Here is a 26671-nt window from a genome sequence, read left to right on the forward strand (position 1 = left end):
TCCAACCACTTACAGCTGTTTGTATTAAGCTAAATTAATTCCGAAGGGTGCAAGCAATGCTGTTTGCTGGAATTTATATATACATAGGTTGTGATGTTTAACTCTTCAACTCAGCTTTGTTGCCTGGCAGGAGAGGGATTGGCCTGTGCTGTCAGATGGTGTTCCACATTCCTTCACCCACAGGCACAGGCAAAGGAGACACAGAAGTCAAAAGTTACCGGCCATTTTCCACACATACACACACACACACACAAACAGAGAAAGAGACTGATGAGTGATAGTAAAAAGGTGCACTTAGTTACATGGTAAGTGTGTGTCAGTGGAAGTGCATTGTAGTGTGTGTTTCCTTCAGAAGAATGTTGATGCATCTGAAGTGTGTGACATTTACATAAGTAGGTCAGAGCTCATATAACTAATAAATAAACTGAGAATCTTCTGGGCGTAAACCAAGTTAATGAAAAAAATATGTACAATATGCTTAGCCATCATTCCAAGCCGTTTTATTTCTTGTGACAAATGCAATGACCACTGACATTACTTCCTTATCCAGAGATCACGTAAACAATATGAAATGTATAAAGAAATGTTAAGCCAAATGTCGGGTGAGACAGTGCAATGACATTGCTCTCATGTGCACATAAAATAAAACCACTTACTGTACACAACTGAACTGGGTGTGCTGACATCCGTCCAGCTGAGATCATCAGAAAGCCAGCAGTATAAAACCCCCGTAATTGATGCAATCTCTTTGGGATGGTTAGCATCTTGAGCAGAACTTAGAACTCTGTGTGGTTGCGGTCCCCTCCCGAGCACTTCTATTAAAAAGGCCTGAGAGCTATGTCACTGACTCAGTCTGGACTTCTTCTCCAGCTGCCACCTGAGCTGTCTCTCCCCTGGTTCCCTCCAGTCCTTCAGATATGGTATGCAAGGAGGGATGGATAGGGTCCGCAGAGAGGGATATACTCTGCAGAAATGAATTGAAAGGTTCTGCAGAGAGGGATAAAAAGGTTCTGCAGACTGGGACAGGGTGTGGGAACAGGTGTGTCAGGGATAATATGGGACGCGATGGGATATGTGAGATTGTATAGGAGACAGTGGCTGAAGGAGTAGTAGACACGGTGGTAGATGCTATAGAAACGCTTTCAACTGGGTTTACTCAGGACATGACAATCCTTGCAACCAGCTCCTGATAAATGACACTATAGTACCTTCCCTATTGCAATCAGTATGCATTATTGTCTCTTGCCCTGTACTAATCCGAAATCTGCAAAGATATTCATCACAAGCTCCTCAGCTCATTGCATTTCATTTATTTTCATGCAGTCTAGGGAAATCTTCAGAAAAGCTTCAAGTACACCAGCCTGAAAACAAACAAATCAAACAAAAACATAAATAAAAAAAGCACACCCCAGAAAATATGTTTTTCAACATAATTAATTTTAATTCTCGGGCAGCACAGGCCTCAACATGAGTGCAGAAAGCTGCATACCAAAGCCACATCACATTTTAAGTGCTTCATTTACCTCCCCCCTCTGATAATACTGCATTTGTTTCACAGGACAGATCAGAAGAAAGTTTTATATGGATTGTTCTGTTAACGTTGGAGCACTGAAAAATAAGCCTTGCATTACCACCATGAGAGAAAAGTCAGGAATACAGGAGTGACAGTGTTTGAAAACATGAAAATGACACATGCCAGTAAGGCAAAATAAGAATTTACAACTACAGTCAAGCCTACAATATGTCCATTGTCCATCTGCCATATTTGGTTAGGGGGAAAAACGTAGTTTCAGTCTGACTCTCAGATCAGCAGGGATATTTATGTTGCATATTATGTGCAACAGTGAAGTATGTCCTTGAACATAATTAATGACAGTGGTGGAGAGGTTCACAAACAAAATTAGGTAATGTCATTTTTACATTGATGTATTGCTACTTGACTCACATAATATGCCTGTCACTTTCATACTTTCAACTTTTTGTTTCCGATCACTCCAGTAAACAATGTTAGTGTTCAAGGATTGTTCAGGGGATGAGAAAACATATGTGGCAAAAAAACATCATGCTAGTCCAGCCTCACACAAAAGATGAATCTACATCGACTTGGGACTCTCTATGGGAACTCTGGTATAGGTTAAGGGTTAAATTGACTTTACGAAAAATAATGATAATAATAAATAATAATAAAAAGTTAATTTTCTCCTCATTGGGTGCAACAGACTTCAAATCAGCTACTGTAAGATTACCTTCAGTTATTCCTCATCAGTGTGACTTAAAATGGCTTCATTAGATCAAGACATTTTCAACTTCTTTCAGTTGACAAAACCACCAAATAAAGGCTAGCGTAAAGTAATGTTTATACAGCTCATCTTATGTATTAAGGCAGAAGCTGGGACCAGTAGTTGATTTTCACAGGAAGATAAAACAATTATTTTTCTTTACACTCCGGGAAACTGTCACTCTGGTTTGAGCTGAAACCACAGCCATGTGCTTGGAGTCCATTAAATGTCCATTAGGGCAGCCTGGGTTCAACCAGGGGGCTGCAAACACATTCTAGAATAAATAAAAGGCTCCCATTATGACTGCTTGCGGCTTCCTGCTGGAGAATTTGTGTGTGTCCTCTTCCGGTAAAAGTCCTTCTGCGAGATCGTGTCTCGCAAGGGATAATAAATCTATTGCAGCAAGAAATCAGTCCGCATTCAAAGCATTCCTCCATCTTCTGAAAAACAACCCACAAGTTCCTGACTTGAAATGCTTTTTCATTCCTGTTTCCAGTTTTTCTCTCTCTCCCCCTCCCAGATACTTGGAGGGATAATACTACAAAGTTTGCAACTGCCATCTTTCTTCATAGTAAACACAGAACACAGAGCCTTCAACTTGTAAATATCCACCATTTAGAATATGTCCCAATATGCTGTCAGCTGAAGTGAAAAATAAGGGTTGTTAAAATAAACAGTTTGAAGCTCTTGACATCCCAGGATTTAGCAGGTTATGGAAGAAAGTGAGGTGAGGGCCACAGTTCTCTTAGTTCACCTCCTTTGGGGGCTACAGTGGTTAGCTTGTAAAGGTGGAGTACAAAACAACCCCCACACCCCTGTGCAAAGATCACAAATTCTGAAACGATGCAGACAGCGAGAGGTGAATGTTAATGACCTGTGCTTACCTCCCAATCCAGACGCTCATTCCAAATCCAGAAACATGGAGAATAAGCACTGGGTATTGGTTTCAGTGCAATCTCTCCAGCATGCTGAAGGCAGTCATGGCTTTATTTAGCCATTTCCTACACACCTCTTGCAGTCTGAAGGGCTTTTCTCTAGCTGAGTGTCCTGCAGTCTTATATAGAAGCTCATGCAAATTTCACAGCTGATCGATTTTTGCAATTGCATCACAAAGGCATCTCTGGCTGCAGGAAGACGTTAATTGGCTTTCTTCAGGCTCTGTTCCCAGCCGTAACCCAACAGAAAGTGCCTAAACATTGCTGCTAGACTGAGCGTCTTTGTGTTAGGGAAAAAGGACTTCAGGAAAAAGAGCCAATGGATTGCAGCATAGTTAGGGGTTGGGGTGTGGAGGAGCTCACCAACAGGATTCTGTGCAGTTGGAAAGCTCTGAGCAGAGCCCTTATAAAAGATCAGTGCAGTTTAGTGGAGTGTGACCCAGTCCACAAAAATCCCAGCAAGCCTCAGCTGGTTAAACCGGGGGAGGTGCAGGGGATTTGCTGGATTCCGCCATCCGAATTGGTGGAAGAGGAGCACGTCTACAGGGGAGACACAAGGAACATGTCACATGCTTCTGGGCAAGGAAACAGCATCAATGCAGTCAATTTACAATGGATACAGACAGCAAGGTAAGTTAAAATTGGCTCACCTGGCTGGGACAATGGCAACACGCGGGCCATAATTTGGAACGGAAGATACACTGGCTCCAGGTTCCACAGGGACTCCAGAGGTGGGACGCGATGGCGGGACTCCAGGGACAGGATGTGATGAGGGGTCAGCAGGCAAGGGTTTCCTGGGCACAGGTGGTTTGCCTGGCCTGAAGGTCTAAAAAGGGAAAAAAACCACCATAACAGCAAGTGAACAGGGGAAAAAGAGCGAAAAGGCCGTTTGATCGAGTCAAGTGAAAGGTCAAGGTGTCTCACGCTGGAGACTCTGACCCTCCCACCCCACCCATCCCCCACTCTTCCACCACACTGGTACCTGTCTGTCTGTGAGGACAGGGTCAGGAGGAAGAGGCTTGTTTGGAGGCGCTGGTCGGTCCCCCATCGGCTGAAACAGCAGACGAGCGACAGAGACGAGAAGAGTGGATGAAACCAGCCGGGCAGTTCCCGCCAACGTGCCTCAGACAGAGTGACCACCATGCACTGCTCCCCCATTACCCAATCACTGCAACCTGATACAGAGGCCCAGGCTGAGATACGGAAACGAAATACGCTTGGGAATTGCTCACAACCTCACATACTGTAATTCGGCCCATTCACAGCAATGGGACTATTTCACTGATGTTGCCAAAATCCTTGCTGCCGAAGCCCTTGTTCTCTTCAAGCAACAGGCTAAATGATTTGAAGCTGATTGGCTGTTGAGGTTCACTCATGTTGTAGACTGGTCAGCTCACACTAGCTGTGTGAGATGGTAAAGAGAGGGAAGTGCAGAGGCCACCCTTCACCATCATACTTTTCAAAGTACAAAGTTCTTTGGTTCTTACAAACCACTTGACAATAAGAGTGTAGGCATTTGTACAGATGTTGGCTAATTATTATTTTTTTAATCAAGTACTTTAAGAAGCATGGGGGTAAAGCAGGACAGTGTGGAAACACTGTAGAAACACTGCACATTATATGGCACAATAACAACCACCAAACCCCTTTGTCCACATGCAATGACAGTGATCATTCACATCACATACAACAAACGTCCTTAAACAATTCAACACAACACAGCACGACACGACACAGGCACACAAGAAGTGCGACAGGTCTTCACTAACCTACACACTACCGCATGCACAGCACAAACGCTAAAATCACAATGCTTACACCAAAACAAAGACTTGATTGATCCTAATTCAGGAAATTTTAGAAAAAATAAACACCCTGAATTAAGTGAGCAGATGCACATTTTCCCCCACAAACATGATGCAGTTAAATGGTTTCAATTGTGGAAGAGACAATCAGTGGACAGCAGGAAGGGACACTACAAACTAAGGTATTGGATTATATCTAAAGGATCGGGAGCCATTAAGACAAGCACTAGAGCAGAGAGCACCCTGACCCTCATTCACCCAGAACACCTCCACCTGTACCTTGGTGCCAGTGGGAACGGGGTCAGGGGGTAGGGGCTTGCTGGGAGGGGCTGGCCGCTCCCCTGCCGACTGAAACGGAAGACAGCAGAAGAGGAAGAAATCGTGGAAGAATGAGTGAATCCACACCAGCGCATGCATCTGCACCCCCATCCAAATAAGGGCTGCTAAGATCTAATCTGCCAATGTCAGTCCATAAACATGCAGCAAGTCACTTATTCCACAAAATGGAATCCAAAAGTGCCACCCAGATACTGAATGTGTGCTCTGATACACAGAAAACAATCATCTGTTGGATCCAAAGTTGGGATGAAAATATGGACAGTAGTGACATGCAGAAAAGCCAATAAAATTCATAAATTAATAAATAAATACATAAATAAAATTCACAATTTCATACAAAAACTATGAGCAATTTTCCGTCTGATTTCATAAAAACTACATTAAGAAAATGTCAAGTATAACATTAATTTCATCATTTCAAGAACTGATAACTTTTCTGCAATTATGACCTACATGGTAACCAAACACAACTCAAAAATACGCCAAAACCCAACCTAAACTTATTTTATGGATATCAGTTTCCCACGTGGCAAACTGTACGGCAGAAAGTTTTGGAAATGCTAGCAGCAGTCTGTGTGGAATAATTCACTTCAGCTCCCTGTCATCCCCCAGTGGGATGGATGGAGGTTACCTGGCTGTGTTTAATCACTGGATCAGGTGGGAGGGGCTTATTAGGAGGTGCAGGCCTGTCCTGAACCTGTTACGAGAAAGCGCAAGGAAGAGTGGCAGCCCATGTAAATCATGCATCACGCAAGTCAAAAGGGGTTAGGTCCAATCCGGTTGAAAGTATTTGCATAAAATAGATAAGCAATTACAAGAATGTGACCACGGGTAACTTGTTACATCAAACACTGTAGTGTAGGTAGTAGCTTTTTTGTAGTACAGTTTTATGCATTGCATCATACTTACTGCTTTACATCATGTCATGCATTATGAAGTCAGTATTTCCATGTAATATGCAGTATTGGAATGGCCAGTGTTATTTTCATGCATGCATTAGTCAGCAAGTGATAAAGCTTATGAAAGATAACATGCAATAAATAATCAAACAGATTTACACAGCTTTATAATTACTTTATACAGATATACTTGGTCTAGTTGCTCCCTCCAGTGAAGGCTTTTAAAAAAAATTTGAATTTCATCTCCTCAATATGGTAGATCACCTACAATTTCAAAAGGAATAACAACCTGACATTCTTTGAAAACAACAGAAAAGCATCAACTTGTAGGAAAATGTAAGCACTACAAAAACTACATCATACATCCTGGAATCAAACCTGTTGACCAAGACAGCAAGACTGAGACAAGCTGAGACACAGAGCACATGCTTCCCCCTACAGGCCTTTTAAGATTAACTTCTAACTTCTAAAAGTACTAAATCAAATTCATTCCTGCTCAATGACGATTCTTCACTTTCCCTTACAAGTCAAAAGAAATTTATCCTTGCAGGTTTAACTTTAAAAAAAAAAGAAATATTACAATTTTTACAACACAGAAAATCTTTCTCAGCTGGCCTATTTTAGAAATATAACCGAAATATAACTCCCGCCATTTCTCGCTCTCCAAGCAAGCTCTCTTTTTACCTCAAAATCCAAGCAGGCAGTTGTTCTTTTCATTGTGATAGTCCTACGAATTTAAGTTATGCTTGTCCAAATGTTCACAAAATAACAACAAGACAGGGACAGTTCTCTCATTGTTCCTTCCTGTTCCCCATTTCCCATAAGCCATTGCACAATGCAAAAACCAAAAAAAAAAAGAAAAAAAAAAGCGGCACAGAAGATCAGCTTCCAGCTCAGACACACTCTGAAACCCTGCTAGTGGATACTGATTTATACCGGGGAATATAAACTACCAGCCTCCAGCATATTCTTGAGTAAAGACAGAACCAATAACGTGAGCCCATTAGATGAAATTATGTGTGGGCTCTGAAACTGCTGTTTTCTGATTCTGGTTCCAAGCTCTCCTGGCTGTAAACACCAAAGCAGGGGAAAATCTTTGTTTCAGACTTAGTAGAGAATTTGTGGACCATTTAACAAAATTTAATATCGATAACAGCTGCAAACTGTATTGTTGTTTGTGTTCGGCTTGTAAAGACAGTTTTACATTTTCATGACACATAACAATATATGACGCATTACAATCGAGCCATATAGACAAGAACATTCTGGCATTCAAAATGAATGTGGTAAACATTAATCATGTGGAATTTGAATGGTAATACAATAAAATAAGAAAATCAAAACCAGATGTGGGTGAAGTTGAAAAATAAATCATTTTCTCATTTCAATAGAGCTCTGTGACATGCAGGTCGAAGTTAAAATACTACCTCCCTCGTTGCTCTTGGCAACTTCTGCAAGCGTAAATAAGCGATACCTCCATTTTGGCATGGCAAGCTTGTGTGCACATGTACTCCTGCCGCACTAATGGGACGGTACCTTGTTTGATGCCGGGGTCAGTGGGATCTCCGTCTGGTGCGTAACGTGGTATCTCAGCGGCAGGACCTGTTCTCCATTTCTGGCGTCCACACGCTCCGTAACCGGGGTCCTGTACAACGACAATCACCGGACATGTGTGAGGGTCATGCCACCAAACCCTGACTAATAGATAGTATGAGGGAAGTCTATACAGGGATGTACAATACTGGCTCTGGAGAGCCACATACATAACAAGAGTTTGGTGCTCAAACTGAATGTGTTAAATTGGTCCCGACGGTGTAACTGGCTGCATTCGTGGATGTCTGACAGCAGTGTTTAAAGGTCAATAAAACTACGGCTCTCCAAAACGGCCACACAAAATATTACACCAAAACACCAGACTAGACCAGTCACCATGATCATATTACACAGAGAAGACTGCCAGAGGAGAAAAAAAATCAATGAGATCTTTCTCTGATTTCCCATAATGACTCATTAATTATTAATTCACTGGATGCTGGAGCAAAACACATGGGTCAGAATCACTTAAATCTTCCACAACACAAGATGACCAGTTTTCAATATGGTCATCCCTCAGGGTGACGACCCATTACTCCATTAGTGCGACCCCAAAATACGACACAAACAGCCGGTGTGCCTGCACTGGTGACAACACAGTTGACAAAACAGTTAGCTTCTACAAATCTTGCTGGTATGATTTTTGTACCAACATCAGACCAAATGGACCTTTCATGTTTAAGACCACTATATTTTCTATTATCTGATTAACAATTGACTTCCAAGATTGTAGATCGATAACCTGACATGATTGATCTGCTGCTTGTTAACTACTGAAATGCTACACAAACTATATATATTTAAACTGAATTCCATGGCCAGATGTGCAGAGCTGTTCACAGGGCAACCAGCTCTCCACCATTTTCCCCGCTTTGACGCAGTCTCAGCTGTGTGGTTCATCCTTTATTACCCTCTCTGCTTTTTTTTTTACCTGTCTAAATAGAGCAAAACATACAAAGGGAGGGCAGACTGTCCCACTCTCCTTTAAAAATCGGTGATATATAAATAAACTGAATTCCCTGTTCACCGTTTCAAGGTGAGCGAGGTGCTAGGTGGGGCCCTTACCTGCTCTGCTGGCGGCCGGGGCCCTTGTGGAAGGGGCTCCCCCTCAGGCAGGAGAGCTTTCGGCGACAGCGGGGGTAACGCAGGGCCAGGAAGAGCAGCAGCACGGGCAGGACGAAGAGGAAGGTGACCAGCAGGGCTATGCGCACAGGGTCCGATTCTGGCACCAGGGAGACAGGGATTAATGATGGGCGGGGCAGGGGGGGGGTGAGAACAATACAGTCACTGTCACACTGCTGCTGCTCATGGCGGGCCAACAGCAGAGGAAGTGTACCTTTGGGGTCTCTGGCTGGCCCACTGTCCACACTGCCTCCGTGGCCTGAGTATCTGCAGTCCGGAGGAGCCCAGCCCATGCCACAGTGGCAGTTCTTATTGCTGTTGCAGACCTGGGGGCAGGAAGGACACGGCAGCTTCGTTAAGGCAGAGTCCTATGATTCCTCCGTCACATGATGTGGGCCGTCACGCGGCGCCGCCTCACCCCATGCCCGTTGCACTTCCTCTGACACTCCTCCACCCCGAACACTGACACGGCCCGGCACCGCTGGTTCACACAGGCCTGGAACAGAATCACAAGCAGGACGTGTCACTGCAGGCGCAACTGGTGCTCAGCGAATGTACCCGAGCATCAACCAGATCCAAAGCCGTACTGGCTACGACAGCAAAGTCGCTTAATAGATAATCACTGTCAAAAGATAAAGATGGTTTCTTTTTCACTTGTTTGGCTCACTAAATAACTGCCACATTCAAATTTACAGGGAAATGCAGGTCTCTACAGTTCATTATTTACGCCTATCGAAAGCAAGGATTCAGCATTTCACAACAGACAGATTTCCCAATTCCTACCACAATTTGTTTCACGCTGATGTCAGCAAATAACAGTCCTATTATCGAATGCATGAGCTATGAACAGACACTCAATATAAAACTTCATATTTTATATCTTGAGATGAACACTTGATATAAAACCTACAAATGTTAACACTCCCCACAGTTAAGACACAAACCCAATATTTTGCACAGAAACTATACTATAGCAACAACCAAACAGGAACCTCATGTATTCTTACCAAGTATGTTTCGCAACAATAGACCGAGAGGACAGGCAAACCAATGCAAACCAAAGTTTTTAAATCAGCTTCTGTTCTTAATTACTACAGCAAATGAAGGGCTGCACTGTTAGCATAATGACGTAAGGAACTAGTCTTGTAACCTAAAGGTCACAAGTTTGATTCCTGGGTAGGATGCTGCCATTGGACCATTGAGAAATTTGCATATGGTACATATCCAGCTGTTTAAATGGATGCAATGTAAAATGGTAAATGGACTGCATTTATGTAGCGCTTTTATCCAAAGCGCTTTACAGTGGATGCCTCTCATTCACGCACACACACTCACACACCAACGGTGAAAGGCTGCCATGCAAGGTACCAATCAGCTCGTTGGGAGCAATTAGGGGTTAGGTGTCTTGCTCAGGGACACTTCGACACGCCCAGGGCAGGGGGATCGAACCGGCAACCCTCCGACTGCCAGACAACCACTCTTACCTCCTGAGCTATGTCGCCTCCTACAAAAATGTGCAATGCAATGCTGACGCCAGCGGCGCTAAAGAAATAAGAGCTTGCGAGGCAGCAGCACGGCTGCTACGCGGCCTCACCATGCCAGGCCCACAGGCGGCTCCTTGCGACACCATGGCGGGGTCCGAGACGTCGTCCCCCAGGTCGAAATAGGTCCCGCGGCACACGAGGTCCGTGTAGTTCAGACGCACTTTGGTGGTGAGGATCTGCGCGTTCGAGCCCAGGCGGGGGCGCTCTGTTCCCCCCTGACACTGGATCTTCCCACACAGCACATCACTGTCACAGGAAACAAAACTTCACTGCTGTAACCTCACTACACCCGTAACATTTACACTGTAAAATACAGGGAGGGGATTCATTTCATACTGCACTCTGTGGAAATGCCTTGAGGGGAACAGTATTATGCTAACTGAATAGATTGATTCATGAAGGCAAGAGTTATCACTAACGAGAGGCAGCTGCAGGTCTTCTGTTGCTAACGGCAATTGTGTTAACACATGCTAGGCTTAGAGGAGTAAACTGAGACTGTCCAAGAATTAATTTATGAAAACTCCAAAGGGACGAGTATTTCTGACCTCCATTCAATACAGCAGATCATGTGGTGACCAAAGATGGTCACATGACAAGGAAGCAGTTTTTGAACAGGAAAGGACAGACGATAAACACATCAGCTGGGAAATGTCTGCGAAGGGGATGAAGTTGGCGCAAACCCAACTCGGGCCGTTGGGTTCAGAACGCAGGGTGGGCAGACGCCTTAATCTGGCTCTCTTCAGAAGTGCTGGCCCCGGGGAATTACGCAATACCAAATGTGGATGATGATCCCATGATCCGCTTCAACTTGCATATGAGAGAAACTTACGCAGCAGAACAAGGAATGTACGTCCCGTTCTGCGTCTGGCCACAGTTGCCGTGCTTACTGCCCTGCTTGTTGACGGAGGAGAAGCAAACTTCTGGACCCTTAGTGGAGTCTGGGTGGGATGAGAGAGAGAGAGTAACCATTTTCAGCTGTACCTTCCCAAATGTGCTATATGCGTATAGCCTGACCCCTGTAGCATTAGCCATATGTAGCACCACAGGTACAGTCCGATATGTACATCCCCTATAGAGGAAGGTCCTGTGGGGTGGCCAGGACCAGGCTCGACACAATGCTCAGCTGTCTCTACTCTCAGGTAAAATGGCTGGCCTTGGCTCGCCCTCTCTACGGCACGCACTGCTTCTCTGTCTAATGCGGAGAAAAAGAAAAAGAGCTGGAGCACTCACTGGGGCCCCACAGCATCTGGCACTGGGAGTCCAGGCTGGCACAGATCCCGCTGTAGCAGTACGACTCGCCCCCCTCGCAGGGCGCCCCGTTCTGGAGGAAGACGTTGTCGGGGCAGTAGGGGGAGGCCCCGGTGCAGTGCTCCGGGAGGTCGCACTCCCCCAGGGGGTCCCTGCACACCCAGCCCGCCGGGCGCAGCTGCAGGGAGGGGGAGGAACACCACCGTGAGGAGAAACAAGGTGACAAGGCAAAAAAAAGGGGTTTGAAGGGGTTACAAAAATGAGTAATTGGTTTGGGAGAGAGGGACGGTGAAGGGTTATAAAGGAAAATTTGCCACAACATTAACGATAAAGGAAAAAAAAAGACGGGAAATGCCAGTGTAGAGGTGAAACAGGCAGCTGTACTGCTGGAATCGCTCAGATTGACTGCCATACCTTGCAGTTATTGCAGCAGATACCATCAGAGGAACACTGCGCACCTGGAACCAGCTTGCAGGTGCTGGCATTGCAGCATGGATCATTGCACTCCTGTACGCACACAAGCATGCATATGCACACACACACACAGTACAAGCACACGAGCAAATACAGAACACCAGTGCTCACAGTTCAGAACACAATGGAAAACAGCAAGGTAGCTATACGATAACATAGCTAAATCGAATACATACACTAATATACAGCAAGAGAGAAACATACTGTAGCACAGACCTGTAAAGCTAATTTTCAGCTAAAGTACTGCAGCACAGCGTACGGTCAGTGAGCTGGTACAGTGCAGAGTGAGACGGTACACTGGATCACAGTCAGGTGTATGTGCGCATGACAGGGTACGTACGTCAACCAGGCCACAGTCGCACTCCTCTCCCTTCTCCACGTACAGGTTCCCACAGCGCGGCCCCCCCAGAAGCTTCTCGGGCTGGGGCACGTTGAAGAGGCACATCCCGCCCCCGTGGAGCAGGCTAAGAGACAGGTCCTGCGCGCTGCAGCTACTGAACAGCTGTCCTGGCATGAATCTGGGGGACGGTCGCATGACAAAACGGGGATCAGGACACCTGCTCACGAAACTCACAAAAACCGCGAGACGCCCATGTGCCCTTCACTGTGGATTTCACACCCGTACTCACAGTTTTTTTCCCGTATTGTTATTTCAAACACGCAACAGAACACATTCAAATGCACACTCTCAGTAACACTGCGCCCCTTCAAAGCATACCGCACTGGACCCTCTCTCTCTCTGCAGCCTGGTCATAGGAGAGCGAGGAGTGGAACTATCACTCACTGATCTAAACCAATCACACTGTTCTGAAGTGAACAGGAAAGTCTTTTGATTGGTTCAAAGCAGTTTGTGACACACAGTACATAACTGTAAATCCACCAGTCACGGGGATCATGAAGCCTCACCCTCCCGTCACTACTTTAAAGCCAGCCGCCCGCTCGCCGCCCGCCCGCTCGCTGGACTCACCCGGTGGAGGGCTCCATGATGCAGCCGCCCAGGCGCGGCTCGTTCTGGCACTGACAGCGGCGGTCGGCGGTGTCGTGGCTCATGCCCAGGTTGTGTCCCAGCTCGTGGGCCACCGTGGAGGCCACGCCCAGCACACTCACCAGGTGGTCCTGCGGTCATGGAAACAGCAGTGACCGCAGGCTTCACGCCACATGACCGCGTCGTGACCGTGACCGCAGCGGGTCACGCTGAAGGCCCAGGTCGTGTCACTCACCACGTTGACGCCACCAGACCGGTCCTTAGAGCACATGGAGGACTGAGACGCCATCCCCACTGTGGTCCCGTCAAACGAGTCCCCCCTGGACACACACACACACAGACCCAAAACACACACACACACACACACACACACAGACCCAAAACACACACACACACACACACACACACACACACACACACACCCAAAACACACACACACACACAAACCCAAAACACACGCATGCACGCACAAACCCAAAACACACACACACACAGACCCAAAACACACGCATGCACACACAAACCCAAAACACACACACACACACAGACCCAAAACACACACACACACACACACAGACCCAAAACACACACACACACACAAACCCAAAACACACGCATGCACGCACAAACCCAAAACACACACACACACACAGACCCAAAACACACACACACACAAACCCAAAACACACGCATGCGTGCACAAACCCAAAACACACACACACACACAGACCCAAAACACATGCATGCACACACAAACCCAAAACACACACACACACACAGACCCAAAACACACACACACACACACAGACCCAAAACACACACACACACAAACCCAAAACACACGCATGCACGCACAAACCCAAAACACACACACAGACCCAAAACACACGCATGCACACACAAACCCAAAACACACGCGTGCACACACAAACCCAAAACACACGTGTGCACACACAAACCCAAAACACAAACCCAAAACACGCATGCACGCACAAACCCAAAACACACACATACACACACAAAATATCAGACAGTAATCCAACTAGCAAATGAAATAATGCTCCATAAAAGGTGTTCAGCTGGCTAAATACTATTATAATACATTACTCCTAATGGTAATGCTGTATGAAAAGCTCTATAGTTTTGCCAATAGAGCTGGTGTTCCCTGCTGCACACATTAAATTGCACTGCATATACTCACTTAGTCATTTTGACTGTTTACATGCTTTGACAGCCTTTTCATAACCATCCCTTGCAAATATCTTGTGATAACTTTAAAGGGGTAGTTCACCCTAAAATGAAATTAAACTATGTTTCCACTTACCCAAAGTGCTATCTATCCAACCAGATAGTTTCAATGAGATTTGACACATTTTTGACAAATTTTGGGTGAACTGCCCCTTTAATACCAATCAATAAAGACGTTCCTGAACCCAAACGTGACAGAACTATATTGAAGCCGCATTCACTGGAGGAGGTCGTGTGACTCACATGACGAGCTGGGCGTTGTCATGGTGCAGGCGGGGCAGCAGCTCGCGGGTGCGCCATTCCAGGAAGCGGTTGAGTGTTTCCGTGGGGTTCTTGTCCACCCTGATCTTGTCCTGGTCATTCCAGATCTCCACACCCACCAGGGCCACACGCACATTGAGAGGTCTGTAAAACTGGACAGCAGTGGAAGAAGAGCATCACAAAAAAGCAGCTGAGTTCTTCACCTCAAACAGGCCCAGGAACACGCCGTTCCAAGCTGCATCTACATGAAGCGTATATAGAAGGATGGGCTGACTCATTAATATGAATTAGGGGCGTGTGAACAGAGCATTTCTCTGTCGTTAATTTTGAGAAACAACACGGATTAATGAAAGAAAGGGCAGTAACATGGACATGTGACAGGAAATATGCCTTACCCAGTCCACTTGGTTGGCCACATCCAACATGCGGTATAAGACAGTCTTGTCGTTCTTCTGATAGTTCTTGTACTATAAGCACCAAAATAAACAGAAATAAGCGGTCACTTCCATGGTATTTTACAACAGTTTACACAGGCTCAAGTGACATTTTACTGTGCCTGACACCAGGGGGCACTGTGTTATTGAACTCGAATCTTACAGTGACATAAAGTAACAAACAATGACTTAAACTATGTTATGGCAACTGTCCGCATCATTAATGCAAGGAACACATGTGGTCAGGCACGCAAGCTGTGTGGACACTACTGTATGGATGCTGCATGAGTGAGGACCAGTAAAACACCTATTGAGAACGGTTACATGGAGTGTAAAATGTATTTTTATAATCTCATCTTACCTCTTTATGATCAACCACCAACACCAGCTCAATGTACTTAGTCTCAGAAAGAATGTCTCTCTTACTCTAAAAGAAGAGAGAGAGAAAGAGAGAAAGTAGGAAAGAGAGACAGAGAGAGAGAGAGCAAATTTAACACAATATATACACTAAACACAAGTGAAAAAGTCCAACACGGTAAGCTTTGTGGTTGGCTGTGATTATCTACCCCACCTTAAAAACCAACCCTTTCCTGTCCTATAACCTTACCCGGTGCGCGTGGGGCACAGCAGCCAGGAGAGGCACTTGGGTGTGGGACACCCCACAGTCCCCGGGCCGAGACTCCAGCCGATGTGAGGGGATGAGCAGGTGCATCCCCTCCTCCTCTTCCTCCTTCCCTCTCCAACCTTCCTTCCATCCCTTAGGTTTTGCCTTCTCTTCAGGCAGTAGCTCAAAGCCAAGAGTTGCATTAATCACAATCACCCCCCTGTGGAACAGATCATCAATACTTAAGGAACTGCACCAAACAGACAATCTATTCTTCTTATTCACTTCATGGAAATAATTGTTATGGAAATGTATCATTATTATTATTATTATTATTATTATTATTATTATCATTATCATTATCACACTATCATTATCATTACCATCATCATCATCATCATCATTATTCTTATTATTAGTAGTAGTAGAAGTAGCAGCAGCAGCAGCAGCAGCAGAATTTCCAGTTAATTTAAGTAAACTGCAAACTTATGTTTAAGTGCTGAAAAATATTAAGTTAAGCCCAAAACTATGGAAGCAACCGATTAACTTCCTTCTTTTGGCAAAAAAAATAATGAATTAATCAATGAGTGGAAGCACTGCGAGAATGAGAACTGCAGAATGTGGCTGACAGTCACGTTGAAATAGCAAGTGAAACAGACACAAATATAGGAGCTTCAACATCATTACACTGCTTCACTATATTGCAACACTGAATCTGTACTGTTCCTATGGTAGGCACTAGCAGTTAAATGCACCCTAACAGGTTCCAGGCCTGTTAAAGATACCAGTTAAAGAGATCCTGATTATTATTACTCCTTGACGATGAATAAACACAAGTTCTTACAAACCAGAATTCACACTGACAAAAACAAACACAGAGAAGCAAAGTAAAATGCATCTTAAGCGCTCAGGTCCAAGAAGGCTAAGAAAACAGTACAAAAAACTTCAATTCAAATATTTCATCCAAAAAATCCATATAGCACCCATTATATAAGATCAATATTCAATTAAAAGCTTAAATAAAGCTTTTAATATAATGAATTAGCTTTTAGCTAATTAATTGAGCTAAGTTTTAAGGAAAAACAGCATAGATGGTAGTCAGCAAATACCTGTTTGATGAAACACTACCTACAGGCAGACAGTATATCTAATATACTGACAGGCATCAACATTGCAAAAAAAAATTCATATGGTCCCTTATCATACCACGACCATACAGTGTATTCAAAAAATATATAATAACACTGCACTGTCATAATTTCCCCAATTTCCTTTTACTAAAACGTGAAAAGCATCAAGAGTGTATATGTAACATACCAGACATGTATGTGGTACAGCATAGATCATACCCTCTCAGAATTATGAGAACTGTACGAATTATATGAGAACAACAAGAACTGTAAGAACGCAAACTACTTTCAATAACTTTGGATGCAACATATATGCAGCCATGGAAATGTGGAGGCAATTTTGGCTATTTATGCACTTTCGCCTGTGGATAACCGAAAGCAGGTAAATTGCCATGGGGTAGCTGAGGAATGACCCCCAGTGAGGTCAGCTGTTGCTGAGGACAGGAATGTCAAAATGAACCGTATGCAGACATTGCTGTGCTTTGGGTGACAACATTCCACCGGCAGTCACAATAAAATGGAAACGATTCATCTCTTTAATAATTCCTGCTCCGCCAGATTGATAGGGGTATCTCCAGGATCTACTTACTCCTGCATAAAAACTGCAAAAAGTGACACCTGGACGATCGGGCCAGATTGATTCACGCACAGGAAGGCTGCAGCTCCAGATATAATTTCCAGTGCACACCATATAGGCTACGTCAACTTCATGCTGAACAATACGCATTAGGCAATACATCACGCCTGGGCACTAAGACATGTCAACAAAAGCTGGACCATACAGAATACACTGCATAGCACAGAGCCAGTCTGTATTTAACCAGCCTCAAGCTGAAATGTCTTAACACCCAGGTACAAAGCACAGGAAAAGGAGTAACAAAACTGATATGTCGCAGTATTGAATGCCTCTCAGTATAATTAACCTATTTGTTGTGCGTAGCACATTTTACTAGTGTTTCTCTAGCTGAGGTGCATGCAGAGTTTACTGGTTTTCGTTTTCACCAGTTTCTCACTTAATTAGGTTGAGCTGTTCCAATACTCCTACTGACCTCTTGACATTTAATCTGCCGTAAATCCTCTGTGAAAGGAAGTTGTGTTTGTGCCAATAGAAACGACACAAGAAAATAGGTTTACTCAGCATATATTCACCAATTACTATTTGCTAATGTATAATTTCTTTCACAGGTATGAAATGCACAGAATTAATACTTTTGCACCTTCGCATGAACACAAACACTATTCAACAGAATTTATTTTCCTACACCGGAATAACAGCCAATATCTGTCTAATGGTCTTGCATTCATTGAGTAAACAGCTGAAACAAACCCACTGAAGAGCTTAGAGGGAATGAAAACCAGGGCGAACACTACGACCAGGGTTGGGCAACACTGTACAGTAAACTATTCAGGTGAGTAAACAGCCAGACAGGAGTGTGCAAGAGCACAGTCCCACCCATCCTAAGCTCTGTGAGGTTAGCACTCCTCCCGATGGCTAACTTCTGTGAGTAAATGCCAGCAGGACTTTGACCCGAACTCATAGCTCCCAAGTAACAAGCAGAGGCGCTTTTAGGACTCCCCCTTGTCCTTTAGCTCATCCACAGGGATCTCCCTGTAACCCTAGAGGGACCCCACTGCACGTGTGCCGCTTTTGAAACCAGCAGATTAGCCAAAAGGTCAGAGTTCCGACTTAATCTCACCAGGAGTGTGCCAGATCAAAGGTCGCTGCGCAGTTACAGCGCTCCCGCACGGCATCTAGAGGCAGTGACTCACTCCCCGCTCTGCTAGCAGCAGTGTTAGCACTAATCAGCTATGTACACACAGTTATATTAATGGAATGATTTAATGAGCTCAGCGCTACCCTGAGTGACCGTTTTATTTTTTTAAATAACAATTTCATGCAGAGCCATGAAATGTTAATCTATTAAACAAACCTCATGCTGACAATGCCCTTATCTCTCAATGGGAGACAATGACACCATTAGCACTGAAACTGCCATGTGATTTATACCTTTCAAAGCATCAGTAATCTCTTTAAGCCCACTGCCATTTACAAGAGTCCATTGTTTCGGTTTCCTCTTTACTCTCGCATCTTAAATCACTGCTATAAATTGTAATCATGAGGAATAACTAATAATTCTGGGTCATAACCCAACCCAAGTTCTATCAGTCTTGGAGAAGGCATTAAACACCAGCAAAACAACATGAAACATGACAGACTGACGGACACACAGCCAGGACTAGTAGCAGGAAGACTGCAAGTCTGATTCCCATACAGCCCAGTGCAACTGTACTCCTAACGGCAATACTTAACCTGAAGCTCTTCAGAAAATATTCAGCTGTATAAATGGCAGATATTTACAAAGGTAGCAACCAGGGTTCGAAATTCGTTGTTTTTAGGGCAAGGCAACTTTGCCTTGGATGACACCTAATTGTACCAGGGCACCAAGGTGAATAGCCAGGGCACCAAAGGCAACTGACTCGACTGTTCGCGGAGTTGTTCTGATTAATCTTGAGGGCACTCCCTGACCTGCTGGTTGGTTTGAGGGCACTCCCTGACCTGCTGGCTGGTTTGAGGGCACTCCCTGACCTGCTGGCTGGTTTGAGGGCACTCCCTGACCTGCTGGCTGGTTTGAGGGCACTCGCTGACCTGCTGGCTGGGTTAAGGGCACTCCCTGACCTGCTGGCTGGTTTGAGGGCACTCCCTGACCTGCTGGCTGGTTTGAGGGCACTCCCTGACCTGCTGGCTGGTTTGAGGGCACTCCCTGACCTGCTGGCTGGTTTGAGGGCACTCGCTGACCTGCTGGCTGGGTTAAGGGCACTCCCTGAGCATTGTCACGCACTTCCAAGATCTGAGCTTCTGGCTGGTTTGAGGGCACTCCCTGAGCTGCTGGCTGGTCAGGCTGATCTACTTTATTCTGACTAAAACATATTAAAGGGATCAGAAGTCAACTCTAACTAGGTCTAAATACAACAAACCATCCAGCCCAGCCATATCCCTTTTTAAAGACAGTTGTACAATTTTTATGCAAGAGAAGGGAATTGCAGCGGGAAAATAATATCAACACGCAAATTAATTAGGAGGAATATGCCAATTAACACGTAACGTTATACAGGAATATTTGCAGAGGCTGAGTTTATTCAGAGCATGTCATCAGTTTATTCGGAATATTGCCCTAAGCACCAGAATATGGACCTAATATACATACGTTGTGATTGGAATATGGTATGCATATAGTAGAACTGAGAACAGGAACACAGCGTGTTGAAACTCACCGTAACCCAGAGCAGGTGCTCAGAGCCACTCGAGACTGGGGGAATCCCCTCGCTGAACCATGATAGTAGCAGTGCATCTGCCAAGGCAACGTGAATGAAAGAGGGAGTGAACCTTCATGAAGAAGCAGCATCCTGAGTCGTCAGTAGGAAGTGTTTGAACATTCATTTCTACTCTCATTCAAGCTTAAAGGATTTTTATCACAACCTTGTTCATTACCATCAGCTACAGTAGCAGAAAACAGTTTTGACCGCACGGCCCAAATAGCTGTGACATTAATAAATACATAAATCACAAATGAACATAGTGCCACTAATACATTGGTATGATAAATGCTAGCAAATAAATCTGACTGCTACTGCTTTTAAACAGCAGGAGTTGGAGGATGGTAAAATCTACAAACTCTGCTCCTATGCCCTGGTAGCCTCCACTGGATATGGGCACTCACCGGCAGATTGTCCTCCAGCGAGACCCCAGTACCATTTGGAAGGTAGTGAAACACATTGGGAGGCTTGGGCATCAGATCACTGCAGGAGACAGGGTGGAAGACACATCTACAGAGTGCAAGGCCCAGCAGAGCATCCACTGGATTCCAGAATCCAGAAAAGGTGTTGTAGGCAATACACTTGCTATGGTCAGCAAAAGTAGCTACAAAGTGAACTATCTGACCTGAACTACAGGCCCACGCCACATCTGAATACTTTTAAAAACAGTACCGATCACTGACATACTTGGTTTCATATTTTAAAACGCCTTTGAGTAATTTTTGTTATCTCCCAGGTGAGTCTCTATAAGTTCCAACGCTAACCAACACTATTACAGTAATACTGAGGATGGATGGGTAGGCAGACACTTATAATAATAAGTAAATATCCCTCCTTACTGATTTTTCTCCAGGTCCAGCTGGTAGAGGGTGCCTCCAACCTGCAGCTCACACACCAGCTTTTCTGGGTGGCCATCCTGTGGATTGAAAGAAGCATTTGAGTTGGGTGACGAGTACTTCTAATGCATTATCATTGCAGGCAGTATTACCTTACAGTATTACCTTAAAGGCCCAGACTAACAGTAAAAGAAAGATCTCAATAGCAACTGGCCAGGCAGCATATACGGTCCCAAAACATGGCAGGATTGTATACTCATTGTCATTCCATAAATGTAGATGGTGAGCTACAAACAGGAGAGACAGAAAACCTTACTTTTATTTCATAATCACCCTGAAACCCAGTGAATCACCCACATTGAATATGGTACAGAGTTCCTTTTACTTCATGCATCACATATGAATCACTTTCGCTGTAATATATAAAACAAGGCTACCAACTAACTCCCATCTAATCTCATGATTATAAACAAAATGATTTAACATAATCCAATCATTTAGTTACAGCGAAATACTTGCTTAATGGTAATTGCACAAAAGTATTGCAATCACTGATCCAAATACTTTTAAAGGAATCGCCCGCTGATGGCTAGTTCCAAAATCAATAAGCTCGCTAATCATGAGAAACAAACAAAAACAAGTTCCAAGGAATTAAATTTACAGGTATTTTTGTACCTCCAGTGAATCGGGTACTTACGAAAAAGCAATGTTAGAACCTGCTGGACTTCAGCTGTACAAGACAGAACTTGCTCTCCCCTTGTTCAGACCATCATGCCAATTATTGAGCAAGCAAGGTCAGGTGATGTTATTTGATTTGGAAACTTAATATTAGATTAACAGTTTCTGGGAAACAGCATAAAGAGGGGGAAAGAATCCTAAATCCCTTTAAATACAACCAAGCAATATAGCCTAATCCAAAATAATAAAAGTTTAAAAAACAGAGAACTTCAGGTATCTGTTCTCAGTAGCTACGTGTATTAGTTTTTGTTGTTGTTAATTACCATGGGGTCTATGAGATGAGATTTAAGTCCTGAGTATTAGGGGCCCCACAGAACACACTGTAGCTCAGCATAAGGATGTACTGAGGCAGCAATAAACAAGCTTCTTAGTGTAGCCGAGTGTAACCTTTTGTGCTGCCCTAACTCGGGTCATGACCAGGGTTTAAATGAAGATCTTTTTCTTTTCTGTGAAACAGTCCACAGTCTCAATGGTATAAAGATATATATTTTTTTAAATAAGGGGTTACTTTTTTAATATCCAAATTATATAAAACAGCGATTTAATTATTAAAAGTTATTTGTAATAATTTTGAGGTTTATCCATCCTGAGTCACATGCAGACCTGGCAAAACACAGAGGCAATCCAGGCAAAGCATGTGACTCCGAACTGCAACAGTCCTGCTGGGAGTTCTGAACCCACAGCCTCTCACATCCAGGATCACTGAAAGCGAGTCCTTGAATGCCATCTGTAATCACATTACCACTGCAAAATAGGACGTCTCAGAAATCAGCTGACTGAACGGGGCACGCGCTGACTCTTGGGTTCAGGCCCCCCGCGACCTCTGCTCTGCGCCGGTCATTTCTCCGAAGTCATCACATTATCCGCACCTCAGCCTCCTGATCGCCCTTCCTGTGTTTAGATAAAAACTGGCAGCGGACAATGTATGGCAGGAAAACGGCGGAGAAGGCAGAGCGAGTTCCGCCCCCCCCACCCATCCCACCCCCCCATCCCCATCCCACCCCGGGTTCCGGCCGGCCTGACCCGGCCCTCCTCTCATCACCTCTCCCTGGCATGCTACCCCCCACTTCACCTTTGAAGAGAGACCGCGTGAAACGGCGGGACTTCCTGTTACTGCCGCTGCTTCCGCGCTTTCTCCTCCGAAGCAGGGGGGCACGCTGCACACGACCCCTTTACTGCCAGACGTACGTTACAAAGGTCAGTGAGGTCGCACCCTCCGAGGGACGATTGCGTTTGGGCTGCCTGATGGTCACAGGCAAGTTCAAGATCACTAACACTAAAGAGGCACTCCATAAAGGTCATTTCACAAGATTTCAAAAATGTGATGAAATCGTCAGGCCTGCTTGCCAGTAATCGATGTACAGAATATACTTAAATAACAGATTTAAATTAATCTGTGTGTTTGAATAACATCCCTGGCATATGCTATACACCACCAGTATATAGAGCACACATTTAAGCTTTTGAATTCAAAAGCCTTTTCATGTTTCCAAGTATGGGAGATATCCTTAATGAAGATCTTTATACAGGAGTCAAATGCATTTGTTATATGGTTAATGCCTCCTGGTATAAATGTACAGCTGACTGTGACAACTGTGTCAGTAAAGAGATGATGTTCCTTTCTACGAGATCAAAGAAGTAAATGAAAGCTGTCAGATTTTCAAGGTTCAAGAAGTCAACCTTAAGCAAGCGAGCAATAAATTTATCTTAATATCTATTTTTGGTATTGCTAAAGAGACGAGCTTCATGAATCTTAACGGGGTGTGAAGGACAGACAGCCAGATTCCCTGACTAAGCAGATAAGGGAACAGGGTAAAGGCAGAGAGTGCCCCCCCATTCTCTGCCCCCCCATTCTGGATGTGACTGTGGGAGGGCAGAACCCAAGGCTAGAATATCAGTTATGTCATCTGTTATATTGCTGTTGCAGAAAGGGTAAGACCCTAATTCTGACAGCCACATTAATAATATTTAATGTTTGATGCAGTGTACTCTAAAATGACTGGTTAATCGAGAGCTTAGAAATAAAGTTCTAATCTGCAAGCCACAGCTTTTAGATACCAGGCTTTAAAATATCCCATAACATAGCACTGCTCTGAGCAGCATCAATGCAAGTCTTAAAATATTTAGACCCAACAAAATGATATATGAAAGGGCATTGTTATAGTTATGAGTGCAGTCTGTTGTACGACTGTGGACACGGTAAGACTATTGTAGAACGTTATTTGCTAACTAGACTGCAGACAGTCCATTTGTGCCGAGGGGAGTGGACTGCGTTCCATAGCAACACACTCAAATAAGAGTTTGCTCACATTCCACAGAGCACCACCACACAAGCATTCTTTTAAAATCACTGAATCAGTTGACAACGCAAGTCACTTATTGATCCACGACTCCTCCAAAGAGGTTAGCGGCGGGAAACAAAAAAAGTGAAAAACCTCACACTTCTTTTCAGTAGTTACTGCGCACACAGCCACCCTCTATAAAACGTCTGACATCAGACATCTGGAAATGGCATAAGTGCAATGGGTATGTGTGCAGGGAGGCGGTTCATCTCAGAACGCAAACGTTCGCGTTCGCTCCCTGCGGTCTCAGCCAAACGAACCCCAGATCCAACTATATCAGGAAAGAGTCCACAAATATTCGCCTGTTGTTCACTGACAACACCTTGGCTGAGACTGAATCAAATCGCCGACCCATGTTCAAATGAATATACCCTGTATCTTACCTGAGCTAGGACTTTGCATGTGAAGAAATGCATTTGTGTATAATAGGCCTTATACGGGCCAATTTTTTATAAGGCATTGGCATGGGTCCAGGCGGTGACCCAGATCTCCACCATATGGGCGGGGACCTGGCTGTGGGTCGGGAAAAACAAGTATGAAAAGTCACTGTGGTGGGCTGGGCCCTAAAGAGGAAGAAAAGAAAGGGAGAGACTGTGGGGAGAGAGGGTGAATCAGACGACAGCCCTTGGCTGCTCTCCCTGGTCCGTGGGAGCAGTCGGAGGACACAGAAGAAAGAGGGCATATCTGGAGCTGTGGCTGGGACGTGGCGTTAATGAAGGATTACACCCAAAGCTCTGGCTCTCAGCCCAGGGACTCCCACCTCGTTTCTCCCCGTTTCTTTTGCTGTCGTCTCTCTCTCTCTCTCTCTCTCTCTCCTTCCTGAATTAGCAGAGCTTAGAGTGTGTGACGCGCCATGTCAAATTTCACTCCATTGCTCGCTGCTCATTTAAGGCTTTTCCACTTTTCAGTTTCCCTACTTTGAACACTGTCTCTCAGCATCTTTCATAGCTTCTGCTCTCTCTCTCAATGCCTCCTCCTCTCTCACAAAATCCAAATATCCCTCTTTTCCCCAAGAGGTAAGGGCCTCTCTCTCTTCATCTCCTCCCCCTTCCCTCTCTCCATTTTTTGTGTTTCTCTCTTCCTCTTACTCCCTCTCTGTCTGTCTACAGTATGTGTGTGTTTGAGTATGTGTGTGGTATGTGTGTGTGTGTGTGTGTGCGTCTGTGTGTGCATGTGTGTGTGTGTGTGTGTGTGTGTGTGTCTGTGTGTGCATGTGTGTGTGTGTGTGAGGTAATGTCCCAGGATGTAGAGGTCTGGGCCAGCAGGATGAGCTCAGTGCCAGATGAATGCAGGGTGGGGTCCATTCAGAGCTCAGAGCGCTGTAATGAAGAGAAGAAAGCGAGGCGGGACGGAGGTGGGCTGGGGCAGGGGAAGGATGGAGGGCGTTTTGAGCATTTCCAATGGAAGACCTGCCCTTCAGAGGGCACTTCAGAGAGACAGAAAGTACACAAGGGTCTTTCACTGTTCTTCCTCTCCCGTTAAATCTGCAGTGACCCTCATAAAAGGATCCTGCTTATCCGTCCTCTTTAACTGCAGCAGAGTGAGAGTACAGTATCCTTACCCAGATGTCTGGAGGATCAGGAGGAATGCCTGCTGTGAAGCAGTAGTACAAGGAAAGCCATTATCCTAGTGTAAGATAATACCCCATACAAGTGGTCCTAATCTGCCCAGGGGAGATGGATTCTATCAGCCAGACCCCCTCACCCCGCCCACCCCCCCCCCCCCCCCCAGCTGGGAGTTTAAGCCATCCAGGGCAGTCCCCACAGCGAGAAGCACTTTCCCACATTTTTATTCAGTCCTCACCTCATCGTTTCATCATTTGCTTTGTATTTTTTTCATGGTCACTTTTAGCACTTTAAATGCACATTCTGGGTGCCTCTCTGTCTTTATGTCATCACTTTAAACACTGACGACAGAAAAGACAAAGAGGCACCCAGAACCGGCATTTCCATCTTTATTATGCAGACGATAGAAACCTGGCTCTATTCATTTGTTGATATCAAAATGCTAATCATGTCCTTTTTGTGTATTTTAGCAGAATATTCAAGAATTATCACAATGCATGTGATGTATGTAAACCATGTTCTGAACTGTAGGTACTTGTTTCACAAACACAGAATAACTGAATAAATTGGGGGAAACGCAAACTGTTTCCTTGATAAAGTTTAAAACCTAAATAATGGGAAGTAAAAGTGTTGCTACTTTTTATTTAATTGCCCTCATGAAGCTTCAGAGGAAAATGCCTCTACAATGAGTTCAGGGATTTGGCTAAGCTTTAAAAAGACCATTCTAGAAAAGACTCCCCTTCTCTAACGCCCCATAATGACTCAAATACTTTCACCATCTTAAGAAGATAACGCGCTCCAAACACCAGTACAAACCTCAGCCTACTCATACAATAAGAATGTCTAATAATGCCAGGCCCCCCCCTGCTGTTTCCCTATGCATTTGGCCACTCTGGGTCAGCAGTGGCCATCAATACAAACAATGGCCAGCAAATGGTCTGGGGATTAGTGAGGATCTGCTGCCTTGTCCAGATC

At 44.7% G+C, this 26671-nt stretch overlaps 1 protein-coding gene across 6 annotated transcripts in view; it reads right to left on the reverse strand.

Annotated features, from left to right (window-relative positions):
- Positions 1 to 1295: 1295 nt before the first annotated feature.
- adam15 (ADAM metallopeptidase domain 15) overlaps positions 1296 to 26671 on the reverse strand; it is a 30825-nt gene continuing 5449 nt past the window's right edge. Inside the window, exons 1-24 of one of the 6 annotated variants that reach the window (XM_035426680.1) lie at positions 21749 to 21829; positions 21055 to 21131; positions 20620 to 20698; positions 20174 to 20250; positions 15774 to 15990; positions 15528 to 15593; positions 15128 to 15199; positions 14715 to 14884; positions 13459 to 13543; positions 13206 to 13354; positions 12579 to 12756; positions 12179 to 12271; positions 11747 to 11942; positions 11346 to 11454; positions 10567 to 10762; positions 9391 to 9468; positions 9187 to 9298; positions 8916 to 9072; positions 7794 to 7902; positions 5990 to 6055; positions 5299 to 5367; positions 4197 to 4265; positions 3865 to 4040; positions 1296 to 3754 (exon numbers count right to left, since the gene is read on the reverse strand). In XM_035426680.1, coding sequence (XP_035282571.1) covers positions 3688 to 3754; positions 3865 to 4040; positions 4197 to 4265; positions 5299 to 5367; positions 5990 to 6055; positions 7794 to 7902; positions 8916 to 9072; positions 9187 to 9298; positions 9391 to 9468; positions 10567 to 10762; positions 11346 to 11454; positions 11747 to 11942; positions 12179 to 12271; positions 12579 to 12756; positions 13206 to 13354; positions 13459 to 13543; positions 14715 to 14884; positions 15128 to 15199; positions 15528 to 15593; positions 15774 to 15990; positions 20174 to 20250; positions 20620 to 20691 — 2583 coding nt within the window. In that variant the 5' untranslated portion in view covers positions 20692 to 20698; positions 21055 to 21131; positions 21749 to 21829 and the 3' untranslated portion in view covers positions 1296 to 3687. Of the gene's footprint in view, positions 3755 to 3864; positions 4041 to 4196; positions 4266 to 5298; positions 5368 to 5989; positions 6056 to 7793; positions 7903 to 8915; positions 9073 to 9186; positions 9299 to 9390; positions 9469 to 10566; positions 10763 to 11345; positions 11455 to 11746; positions 11943 to 12178; positions 12272 to 12578; positions 12757 to 13205; positions 13355 to 13458; positions 13544 to 14714; positions 14885 to 15127; positions 15200 to 15527; positions 15594 to 15773; positions 15991 to 20173; positions 20251 to 20619; positions 20699 to 21054; positions 21132 to 21748; positions 21830 to 26671 lie in introns of those variants that run through there. The other 5 variants (XM_035426632.1, XM_035426642.1, XM_035426652.1 and 2 more) reach the window with 5 other exon arrangements.

This window comes from Anguilla anguilla, chromosome 1 (genome assembly GCF_013347855.1).
Source record: "Anguilla anguilla isolate fAngAng1 chromosome 1, fAngAng1.pri, whole genome shotgun sequence".
Classification (NCBI taxonomy): domain Eukaryota; kingdom Metazoa; phylum Chordata; class Actinopteri; order Anguilliformes; family Anguillidae; genus Anguilla; species Anguilla anguilla.